The sequence below is a fragment of the Delphinus delphis genome, chromosome 18, assembly GCF_949987515.2.
Source record: "Delphinus delphis chromosome 18, mDelDel1.2, whole genome shotgun sequence".
NCBI lineage: Eukaryota > Metazoa > Chordata > Mammalia > Artiodactyla > Delphinidae > Delphinus > Delphinus delphis.
Genome location: NC_082700.1, coordinates 2,522,290 through 2,534,805, shown reverse-complemented (window position 1 = coordinate 2,534,805; position 12,516 = coordinate 2,522,290). Strand labels below are relative to the sequence as shown.

General features: G+C 43.1%; 2 protein-coding genes across 2 annotated transcripts in view; one reads left to right on the top strand and one right to left on the bottom strand.

Moving 5' to 3' along the window:
- Positions 1 to 1,692, top strand: part of SACS (sacsin molecular chaperone) — a 41,517-nt gene extending 39,825 nt beyond the window's left edge. Inside the window, exon 10 of the mRNA XM_059995685.1 lies at positions 850 to 1,692. The gene's annotated coding sequence lies outside the window, so the exon portion shown is untranslated. The remainder of the gene's footprint in view (positions 1 to 849) is intronic.
- Positions 1,693 to 3,791: 2,099 nt separating this feature from the next.
- Positions 3,792 to 12,516, bottom strand: part of SGCG (sarcoglycan gamma) — a 44,135-nt gene continuing 35,410 nt past the window's right edge. The window contains exons 7-8 of the mRNA XM_059996129.1: positions 6,847 to 6,970; positions 3,792 to 4,663 (exon numbers count right to left, since the gene is read on the bottom strand). Of these exons, the coding sequence (XP_059852112.1) occupies positions 4,490 to 4,663; positions 6,847 to 6,970 (298 nt within the window). The 3' untranslated portion in view covers positions 3,792 to 4,489. The remainder of the gene's footprint in view (positions 4,664 to 6,846; positions 6,971 to 12,516) is intronic.

Below are 12,516 nucleotides of genomic sequence, written 5' to 3'. Positions count from 1 at the left end.
GCCAAACGCTGGGTCTCCAGCTGCCTGGGACTTAATCTTAAGTTCTTGCTACTTTAAAACTCAGATTCGACACTTGGAATATGTTTCATTGCTTTTGGATATTAAAATGTACACAGAACACCCTGTCTGGCTTTTGTGGTAGTTGATCTAGGTGGAGTTTTGTGTTTTTTTCTAGACTTCCTTTAAAAGAAAAAATACAGGTCCACAGTCCCTTATATGAAACCCTTGCATCCAAATGTTTTTCAGAATTTGGATTTTAGAACATTAATACCAGTGCATATAAACTGGGTTTAATGGGGCTTTTCCATCAGAGTTGGGCAGCTCCCTTTAATCAAACACATTAGTATTTCTGCAGTGAGACCATGAATACCCACCCACAGTAAACTACACAGACGTGAGAAGTAGCCTCATCTAAATTTAGGTCAGGTTTTGCCACCCATAGTTTGCAGTAGATGTATATGGAAAGTTTTCATTTTTTGGAACTTTTTAGATTTTGAAATTCAGGGTAAGGAATTTTGGACCTGAACTATTTTTTTATTAGGCTCCCCTATTTTGCTTTTTTTATTAAAAAGAAGGTGGAAACTGCCAGCTGGTGTGGGCATAGCTGCTCCTGAGAAAGGGGTTGGAACAGGCCTTCTGCACTCGGGAGCGGGTTCTGTGCTTCCCCATGAGCGGAAGGGCGGAATGCTCCACAGCCTCCGGGGGGAGACCAGTGATGAGCCTGAGAATGATGGGAAAATGTTCAAATAGCGTTCAGTCAAATAAAGAGAACAGGTCTGCTTTGGGGACTGGTGGGGTTGTCTTTCATTAGCGCCAGCTGACATCTTCTGTCCTTCCAATATTTTGCAGACCTCAAGGATAAAAGCTAGTAGAAAACAGCAGTTAGATGAGATTTTAATGAGTCATGTATGACTCCGGCTTCTACCAGAGACAGAACCAGCAGGAGACACACGGACACAGACCTGGGAAGAGCTCTCCTTCCAGGAGCTGACTCGCCATCGCGGAGGCCGGCAGGTCCGCGACCTGCAGGGCACGCACCCCACAGGCAGGAGCTGCAGTCGGCAGGTGGAATTTCCTAAAACTCTGACTTCTGACGCTTCTTCTCTATTTATCTTGTTTTGACAAGTTTGGCCTATAGTGTCATCACTCCTTCATCGGTCTGGAAGCCGGTCCCGGGCCCCCCATGCTGTCAGGTGTGGGCGAGACTGGGGAAGACTTGGATACCAAAGCCAACGCGAGGTACATTTTACTGAAAAATAAGAGCTGTGTGTTTAAAATTTGGGCTTGTTTCTCCTGTAGCTGCTAAGTGGCCCGGGAAGTGCCCTCATTTATTCTGGATACAAAGCCCAGGACAAAAGGTGAAGCCGCACTGTCAGCTCAGAATCCACCTTGTGTCCTCGGTGCCCTTAGACCCGCTCGTTCCACCCGCTTGTTTATACGTGACCCAAAGTTTGTTCGGTTATTAAACCACAGCCAATTTGCAGTGGCATTTACAATACGGAGAAGCCAGCTAAAGCCAAGGGAGAAGAGGCGTGTTGGATCAGGGAAGGGAGGGGACGAGAACCAATACAAATCGACCCAGCCTCGCAGGAGCTCCCACCCTGCTTCCCTGTCCGCGCACAAGTGGAGACTGACCTGGGGGTGCCCGGGAGGGTGGGGGGACCTGAACTCGTGTACGGGCTGCGGAGTCGGAGCCTGCAGGGGTGGGAGAGGTTCGGGGTTGTTCTGCTGAAAGGTCTTAGCAAGTCCATTTTGCTGCAAATCCAACTTTACCATTAAAGCTGATATTTTGATCTTCATCTTTTTCACTTGTGTCTGCTTCTCAGTCGGTTCGGAAGTTGGAAAAGAAACAAGGGCCGTTTTGCGAGGTCACTAAAATTATGAGCACTGGACGGTCGGTAAGCGCTTAGGGTGTAGGGCTATCCGTGTGTATCCGTGGGTACGTTCATAAGCATGGCCTTGCACCTTTAATGGAAATTTAAGTTACACTGTATAATGTACTTAAGAAGACAGGTTTATGTAACACATCTTAGAATACAGCCCATCTAAAAGTTCTTATTCTAAGCAAGGAGAAATTCCTGATCACTCTGTAGAATGAAGCTAGAAACAACTTTAGGGATGATTCCATTATAGCAGAGGAGCAAAAAGATCTGATTTACACCTTTTGTTTAAAAGGTTCTATTCCCCATACTTTCTCTTTGATTGTTCTTCTCGACCTCACTTTATCATCGGCGTCATTTTTTTTGACATGTACACACGTTCTATGAGAACCAAACTAGTTTAGAAATGTTCCATGGCGATCCTGTGTTCCATCTACATCAACTGGGCTGGAAGACATTTTTCTTTTGCACAGACATGGTACAGGAAAGTACATATGACACAAAAACGGCGACATTATTTACTATGACAATAGGAATGTTAGAGCAAGAAAGCAGACATTAATTTTAAAAATCAGGACTCAACTAAATGGAAAAGGCAAACACCAATTTATAATCTAAAGCCCTCCCCCCGCCCCCAGAAACTAGGAGCATTATATTCAGAGCTGAGTTTGCCCTTAACTGCTTAGGAAACACTGTACTTTTGTTTTGTAATCTCAAGTGTTTATGACACTAGTAATTTAAAAGTCGTGGAGTCGTCAGAAGTGGGCTGCACTGTTAACACCTTGTCAAAACAGCACTGGAAATAAAGACTCACTTTTCTCTCAGTTCTGAGACTGTGGAAAGTGAAACTGAAGTTGTGTTTATAGTTATAAATCCTTTAATTAGAAAGTTGCAGTGCTGGGCGTCCCTGGTGGTGCAGTGGTTAAGAATCCCCCTGCCAATGCAGGGGACACGGGTTCGAGCCCTGGTCCGGGAAAATCCCACGTGCCGTGGAGCAACTAAGCCCGTGCACCACAACTACTGAGCCTGCGCTCTGGGGCCCGTGAGTCACAACTACTGAGCCTGTGAGCCACAACTACTGAAGCCCACACGCCTAGAGCCCGTGCTCCGCAACAAGAGAAACCACTGCAATGAGAAGCCGGCACACTGCAAGGAAGAGTAGCCCCCGCTCGCTGCAACTAGAGAAAGCCCACGCACTGCAACGAAGACCCAACGCAGCCAAAAATAAATAATAAATAAATAAATTACAAAACCCCCCGAAGTTGCAGTGCTGTTGGTCCCACCATGTCTTGTGCCATGTGGGGATTCTAATGCTAACAACTGGTTAAACCACAAACCAAAACCGACACCCATGGCTCTGTGTGCCGAAGGGCATTTTACAGAGTGAGTGAGTGGCCTCTACAAAACCAACGTGCTCCTGGGTTCAGTGTGCCCCCCGGATGCAAAAACACACATCACACAGCCGACGGCGAGTGTGAGAGGCTGACTCCGTGAGGGCCCACCTGGTCCCTCACCTGTCCCGTCAGCTCCTGGGTTCAGTGTGCCCCCCGGATGCAAACACACATCACACAGCCGACGGCGAGTGTGAGAGGCTGACTCCGTGAGGGCCCACCTGGTCCCTCACCTGTCCCGTCAGGTAAGCATGCCTGCTGGGCACCTGGGAGCCCCTGCCTACTCGTGGTGCGATTATGGTGGGTGACAAACCCCTTTGGACTTTAGTTTCTCCACTTGTCAAGCGAGCACCAGCCCATCTGCGCAGGTATCAGGTAGACTGGTGCCGCGGATGGAATGAGACACAGGTCAAAGTTGTCTGAAGTGAAAACCGATGTGGAAATGCAGGGTCACAGTTTAGTTTAATTTTAACAGATACTGTGTGACCTTGTGACTTGTCTCATCGGAACCTTTTTTATCACCAGTAACTGGGGGAAAAGTAGTACCTACCACAAAGAGTTATGAGGATTAAAGAAAGTAAGACAAACTGTGAAGTCTGTGAAAAATGTACGTTGATTTTCATTGCTCATTGACTATATAAAGAAAGCATGGTTTTGTATAATTTATTTCTCTGACTACATATTGAAAATCAAATCAGCCTTAACGTCCCTCCAAAACTTGAAGATTTTCTTGTGAAACCTGACACACGTTGCATTAAAACGAAGAGAGCACTTACAGGTTTTACAGAGGAAAACCTCATGGAACTCTCGCGGCACCTCAGCAGGACCACAGCTACTCTCATGGGGAGTCAGATACCCACAGCTGATATTCCACACAGCAGTTCAATATTTCACTGTAGATCGACGCGTACAAGAAAGGGAAAGTCACAATGGTTCTGATGGAAATGAATCAGTCTAGTGGAATCAACACATTCTCCTGATAGTCCTTTGACTTTTGTGTCTAAGGTCCAGCTGCCACTTTGAGATCATGGAGTTTCATGGGAACACTTGCACTGGTACATTTTTCTTTCTGAGCTCCTTTCGAAAGCAGGTCCTACTTCCTTTCCATGCGCCAACTCAGCTTTACTTTGTCGAGTTGCTCCAGGTGTGAAGGCTTGAGGTCAGCACTCCAAAGCTCACCGAAACGAGGCAGGTAGCTCCGTGGAAGACGCCCCTGGTTTAGAGGCAGATGTGACTGTTCTCGTGGCATGTGGTACCCACGCCGGCCACAGACAGGTAAAGCTTCCCATCTGGACACGCACAGATTTCGTAGAGTCCCTGCAAGCTGCTTGCGGGACCCTGAGTCCCCTGAGCCAACTTGGGTAAACACATGGTTTCAGCATCGAGCACAAGCTGCTTGGGAGAGAACGAGAGATGAAGTGGTCAAGGAGGAATGGACGCAACAAGCACGAAATTAAATGTCAAATCGTTCCAAACAAATTCGCTCTTTCTCTGCAGAGAAAATGAAGTAGGCATCTGGCTTGACCGAAATCCTATTACAATTAATCTGATTCTTTAAAAGCCTATTTCTAGTTTACATCCAGGCAGGGGATAAATAGTCCTTAGGAACTGGAGGAAGTCATTTTTTTCTTTTACTCGTTGTGCTAGGCGAGCTAGAAAAACGTATGATGCGACACTTTTATGCAGACCTTTCAGAATTATTTGACCCAAATAATACAATCTTTGCCTGATTCACATTTACCTTGTGTTCCACTTTGACCTTCAGCTTCTCCTCCCTATCAGGATAAAGTATTTGATACAAGCCACAGAAGTAGATTCATCTTAGTCATTTTAACCTGTGATTGTTGGAATTTCTCCTGATTTTATTTTCCTGTGAGAGGCAATTAAATTCATCCTAATAGCTGTCAACCATTTCCCCAGCTTTTAAAATACGATTTGAAACTCTACTGCCTTCTATGAAATGCAGGAAGGCAGTAGACACACAGACGACTAAAATAAGATGAAAGCCACTGGATTTTTTTGTTCCTATCGAGGTTTAGTTGAACTGAAATACAAACAAATGGCCATTTATTGAGATCTGGTGATCTGACAGCTTAAGGCAATAAGTGTGGTCACACAGAGCAGACAAGCCTGACCAGGGCGCTCACTTATCAGAAGGAATTAAACCCTGTTTGGGGAGGTTCCACGTTCTTCGTCGTCACTGTCAGAGGAGGAAGTCAAGTGGGTCTTATTTTTTTAGAGCAGAACCTATTCAGGTTATTATCTAATGCTTTGGGTTCTGCCCAGTTCTTTGCTTTTCCCTAACTTGCTGGCTTCTCCTTTCTCCTTTTTCCTGGTTAATTGGTTAATTTTTTTCTAGTTGTTTTTTTTTCCTGTCCTTCCAGCAAACTCTGATCACTGGTGGTCCATATACTGCTTTGTTGTTCATCTTCATTTGCCTTTTTGGGAGAATATTTTCTGGGAGGCCAGACATCTCTTCACTTTGAACTAGCTCCCAGTAATAAGGGGTATCAACTTCAAGTACGGGTCGGGCTGAGTGCTACTTGTAAAACGACACCCAATTCATGAAAATAAGTAATATTATTTCAAAACTAAGATCAGTATAGATTTTTTTCAAGGTAACACGCTTTCAGTACGTAGTGACATTATGATTTAGTAAAAAGATTCCAAAATTCCTGGCTTCCACTTTTGCATTTACCTGCTCCATGCATCAAAACTTTGTAAGTTACAACCTGCAGGGGCTTCGCCTGATGACTTTGGTTTCCCACCAGCGGGCTGCCCTCGAGGGTCCTGTGTACTCAGGGGCTGCCTTAACAACACCTCCCTCTTACTATTAAATTAGTATCATTTCAAAGCTATCTTACCGCACTGAGGTCTCATAACCCTGTGACACTCTGATGTAAATACTAGTTCCTGTACTTGACCGTTGAGGGGGTAGGCCCAGAGAGGCCTGTTAACGTCCCTGAATTCACACAGTAATTGGCAAACTGGTCTCGCACTAGAAAGGTCAATAGTGGGGAGCCTGTACCCTGCTGCCCGTTATAGCCACAGTTCGTATCAGCGATGTTTTATTTCTGGACCTGAGGTTCCGGGTTTTTTCTTCCTGTAGCTCTTACTTTTCATATTTAATTTTCGCTTACCCAGAACTTGGTGCGAGCGAGCACCCCTGGCAGTAACAGATGACGGTTGTCACAGGTAACTCCTAGTGACAGCCCTACTGAGGGCAGTTGGCTCACCAGGAAGTGACAGCACTGATGTTCTCTGTAAGCTCTGAGAGTCTAGTACTTTTTCAAAGCTGACAACAACAAGAGACTCGACAGCACAAATACCAAACAAAAGCGAGCAGTCTGGATCCAACACAGAATGATTTTAACCTTTCTTGGCCCTTCTTTCAGTGCTAAATTGTCTTCTCCTTCCTTTCACATTTTCTGTGCTATGCCTTTCATGACGTTTCTTTACAAACTACCATAAATTTACTATGCCGATGCCTTAACGGACAAGCGTGTCATTCGTGCTCAGGGGACGTGAGGCTTGTGCAACGGGAGGCCCACCCCGCCCCCATCTATTGGACTCACTGTCCCATCACTGCTGTGAAGAACGATGTCCATCTGGGAAAGGGCCTCGATTTTCCCTGCAGCAGCTTGAATATGAACGCCTTTCGGGGCGTCCATGCTGAGACTCCGTGTCGGGGATTCTAGTCTGAAATGAGGGAGAGAAACCAGGAAAAATAGCATAAGAAACAGCCACCCCAGGAATCCCCCAACCAAGGGCTTAGCATAGAAAATATAATCAGTAAGGCATATGGTATTTTCACTCATTCTTGAATGCTAACATAGGGCACGTTACTCATTGATAAATCCAGAAATAAAGTGCAGTAAAGAATTTTAACTTCCCATCAATGGAGTCCATGAAATTAGCATCCTCTGAAGACAGATGCAAACACTAGACAGTCCTAGCCCTGTGCAGTAGCTTTGACGGCGTGGTTAGCACTCTGGCACACCACAGCAGAAGAAAATGCTATTGGTGAATATCTCTGGAAAACTATTTTTTAGCCAAAATACAAACTTCTTCGGGAAAAAGAGAAATTTAAGGGCAACGCGTACATCTGCTAACACGTTCACAAAATAGGATGTAAATCTGGACTCTAGGTGTTGTTTGCTTTTTTTTTTTCATTTAGGAAGATTACAGGGCAGATGCAAAGATTTCTTTTGGAAAAATACTGAATTAATGGAGTTGACAGGGTGGAGACTGGCCTCCGCTGGCATTGTTTTTGTAAAACGTCTCAGCATCTCCTTGGGACGTAGTCAAACACAGATACAGAACCAGGAACACAGGAGCAGAAAAATTCTCTTATTTGCCTCCGCCTGGAAAAGACTGAGTTTCCACCAGAAGGCACAACGTGATCACTGGACAGGTTTTTCAGCTGCTCCAACCTGACTCAACCAAAAGCTGAAAGGGCGACTTCCTTGAAATGTGTAAAGCTCCACAAGAAGGAGAACACAAGGTGGAGGGGGGCAGGAGACAGAAAGGGTGACGTTTAAGAGGAGAGAAGGGCCTGGTCATGAATTTGCTGCTGAACTGACTGACTGATCAACTTTTACAATTCTTTAAAATTGAAGTCGAGTTGACTTACAATGCTGTGTTAATTTCTGCTGTACAGCAAAGTGACTCAGTTATACATACATATATTATTTTTAATATTCCTTTCCATTATGGTTTATCATAGGATATTGAATATAGTTCCCTGTGCTAAACAGTAGGGCCTTGTTTTTATCCATTCTATATATAATAGTTTGCACCTGCTAATCTCAAACTCCCAATCCCCCTCCCCCACCCCCCCCATCCCCCTTGGCAACCGCCAGTCTCTTCTCTATGTCTGTGAGGCTGTTTCTGTTTTGTAGATAAGTTCATTTGTGTCATATTTTAGATTCCACATACAAGTGATATCATATGGTTTTTGTCTTTCTTTGTCTGACTTACTTCACTTGGTATGATAATCTCTAGTTGCATCCATGTTGCTGCAAATGGCATCATTTCATTCTTTTTTATGGCTGAGTAGTATTGATCGACTTCTAAATCACGTGGATTGTTCCCTTTGATCAGCAAGTTTCTTGTCTACCACTATTTGTTATGGAAAACAAAGCTTCCTTATGTACATCTCAGTATGTAAGACCTGATCTGTTACACATTTTAAAATATTACTTTGAGTGCAAGGAAACAGACATTCCTGGAATTTATTGGTCAAATTCTGTTGGGTTTAGGTGTTGGGGAAACACGCTGTATCTTCATGAGCCTGGTCTGCTGATCGCGGGCCCCTTCTGACTCTGCTAACTGCCTGCATTTCTCCTGCCAGAGAGAAAGAAAGGAGAGGGGAGGGAAGGCAGGGGAGGGAGGTGGATGGGTGAGCAACTGCACAGGTCGGGCCTGTTCCAGGGACCGTGGTGAGGGTGAGTCTGCTTCAAAGACCAGTTCTCAAACCGCAAACGACCTCAACAGGCCCTGTGACTAGCTGTTAACGGCATTATACTGCGATACTCCTGGGAGAGCAACCTTCGTCCCCTTTGCCTCATTTCTATCCTTGAAGATGAAACGTTTCAGTGCAGCACAGGTGTAGACACATTTTACCCAAAGGGCTGAGATTAGAATGCTCTGAAGTGCACCTCTCTGTGAACGCGTTCAACAGTGGCCGGATATCAAAGACCTCACGTTCATGTGGGAAAATAAGCAACAGCAGACAGAAAGGGTGAAAGGGAAAAGCTGCAAGAGTGTGTGTATGTGTGTGTTGTGTGTGTGTTTGTGTGTATCTGTGTATGTGTACATCTGTGTGTATGTGTGTGTATGTGTGTATATGTGTACGTTTGTATATATGTGTATGTATGTGTACGTGTACGTGTGTATGTGTATATATGTATGTGTGTATGTGTACGTGTATGTGCGTATGTGTGTCTGTGTGTGGCTAGCCCTACCAGACACTGAAATACCTTTTAAAGTTTATTTGAGTAACAAAGTTGGTACTTGGACCTGAATAGACAGCTGAGCAGGATAGAGTAGAAGCTGCGGAAACAGACCCAGATGCACAGGGAAATCTTACATATGATAAAGGCTGCATTTCAAATTGTGGCGGCAGCTACATAATAATGCAGTTGCTGGCACCTGGTTGGCCAGCTGGAAGAGAGAAAATTAGACCCACATCCTTGTGTCTGTACCTCATACAAGAATAAACTCCAAGTGGATCAGCGATCCAAATGTAAGAGAGAAAGCCGTACAAGAAACGTGGCTGGCGAGTTTCTCTTCCTGTAGGGAAAGTCTTTTAATTATGGCTTAAAATCCAGAAGTAAGAAAAGAAATGAGTAATAAATTTCAGTATATAAACATTAAAAATTAATAGAAATATAATAGGAAAAAGGCTAATATTCTGAATATGTATATATTTTAATCCCTACAAATCCATTTTGAAAAGTAATTAAAGAAGCAAAGAGATGAAGAGTCAATTCACAGAAGAAGCAACCTTAATAACAAAATAAAAATATGAAAGATGCTTAACCACACTAGTCATCAGGGAAACAGAAAGTAAAATAACACAATATAACACACATCAGATGAAAACTATCATAAACTCCGACAGTGCCGAATATTGGTAAAAACGTGAGGAAAGACCAACTCTTACTGCTCATGAATTAGACATCATTGCAAGCACTCTGAGGTGTACGTTGGCCAAGTTTGGTAAAACAGTTTGTTCAGGCCAAGTTGGTGAAACTGAGTACGTTCATCCCCGAAACCCACACATTCCAAAACCTGGTAGAACAGAAAACCAAGCAGTGCGCTTCATGGCTGTTCTAAAAGAATTTTGAAAAACGAGGCACCCATTACATATTTTAAGTTAACATCTAAATGTTTTATCATACATTTAAGTATCTGCAAAAGATGTAATTTCTTCCACATTATAAACATTGTTATTTTTTTAAATGAATCTAAAAATCATGGAGATTTGATACCTGCCAACCTTCAGTTGACGCCTGTGTTCCTTCTGACATACCCTCATTGTTTGGGTTTCTGAGCACTTCTTACTTATTGGCTATAAGATGCTCTAAATTCATCTATATTCCCAGTCCTAGAATGAGCCAAGGCTTTCTCCAAAGGATCCTGATTCCTTTTGTTGGAGAATGGTATGAGAAACCAAGTTCTGGCTGCCACTGATTTTAATTACTCAATCTCTCATTCCTAGAACTTCTTTTTGTTATTTTCCAAATATCCTGTTTTCATCTTGTCTTTGCCTTACCTTTGTATTCAAGTTTTTTTTTTTTTTTTTCTCTTCGAGCCTTTTATTCATACCTGTTTTAAAATCTCTTCACTTTGCTCTACTACTTGGAGTTTCAGGGGTAACCTGAAGTGGCTGCTAATTCTTCCCCATGGTAGTTCAATTCCTTATTCATTTGCCTTTTTCTTCTTCTTTTAGTAAGCTCATCTTCAGCAAGATTTTTTTTTCCATGAGTGTTTTTATGCCATTAATATATTCAATGTAGTTTCTCTCTCTCTCTCTCTCTCTCTTTTTTTTTTAATCACTATTGGTTTATAGACTTGGTGCAATTTTTTTTTTTTTTTTGCGGTACGCAGGCCTCTCACTGCTGTGGCCTCTCCCGTTGCGGAGCATAGGCTCCGGACGCGCAGGCTCAGCGGCCATGGCTCACGGGCCCAGCTGCTCCGCGGCATGTGGGATCTTCCCGGACCGGGGCACGAACCTGTGTCCCCTGCATCGGCACGCACACTCTCAACCACTGCACCACCAGGGAAGCCCTTGGTGCAGTTTTTAATGTTAATTTTCCAGCTTAGAGCTCCTGCACAATGAGGTAGTGTGGATTTAGTCCTCCTAATGCTTGCAACCAATGATTTCTCCTGCGTAACTTTTTCAACCCGCAGCCCAAGATAGCAACTTTCTTGCAGCATCCTTGGGCTAGTAGGTAAATTGAAATACCTGTTTCACAGAGGCCAAGATTTATGAGATATCTCAGTTTGGGCATTTCATATACACTAGGCTATACGTTAGAATCTCAGTCCCCATAAAATATTAAAGTCCCAGCCCCTAATCTCTATGGGATCCTGATTTCTCCTTGCGTACCCTTGACCTAGCTTCTCCTGTGCTCTGACCATGAATTTCCTCTTTATTACTGGGACCTGGGAACTAGCTTTCCTTGGTTTCTAGTTGAGCAATATTTATAAACTCTTATTAAGCAAACCAATATTTACAAGTGTTTGAAACAGGAACAGATATTTCCATGTCTGCTCATTTTACTTAAGTAATGAGGACACATATATATTACTGACTGTGTGCTAGGCATTGTTTCCACAAATTTACGAATAATAACATATTTAATCACGTCACATCCCTATTGGGTTGCAGAGGCTTTGCCGTTTACCCTACCGTATCCACATCTACTGATTGCTTAAGTTTCAGTTCACGTGCCTCCTTATCTGTGATTTCATCTCAGATCACCCTGAAGAATTCATGCTCTTTTTCTTATGCTCTCACTATAATTTGTACCTTCATCATAGCAAAGAATTATGTTGTTTTAACTTGTTTGCATGTTTCTTTTCTCAATAGACTTTAAACTCACTAAGGTCAGGGACCATGCCTTTTATCACTGTAGAACCAACATCTATCATAGCCTCTGGCATATAAATACACTTAATACATTTTCACTAAATTAAAAAAAAAGATGGAATTATATCATGTGTGAATGAGAAGTAGCTTTAAAACAGTATGTCAGAGTTCACCCTTTTTTTGAGGATGATTTTGCCATAAGAAATGTAAATCTAGCTTAAATACAAGTTAATTATATTTTTGTCTTAACTAAAATAATAATTGTTACCCTTTCATGACTACAATTTGAGCAAAGACCAAAATTTGAATTGTGATATTTAAACGTGTATATTTCAGAGATCTTTTTATAAATGCCTCATGATCTTAACCCAACAAAATCCACATTCAAAGTTTTCATGGGTCAGTTATGCTATTCCAGGAATATCTTTTTACTTTACTCAGGCCAGCAACAGTAATGCTACTGGACAGAAATAAAAAGGGAAAGACAGTTTACGGCAAGAACTTACAGAAGAAAATACGACTCTCGTGTACTCCATCAGTGGAGCCTGGTAGTAAATCAAAGAATAAATCAGTGACGGGTTCACTTGCATGGTAGGAAGAGGGAACAGAGGGTATATGGATGGGCTTGGGGTCAGAGCTGAAGTTA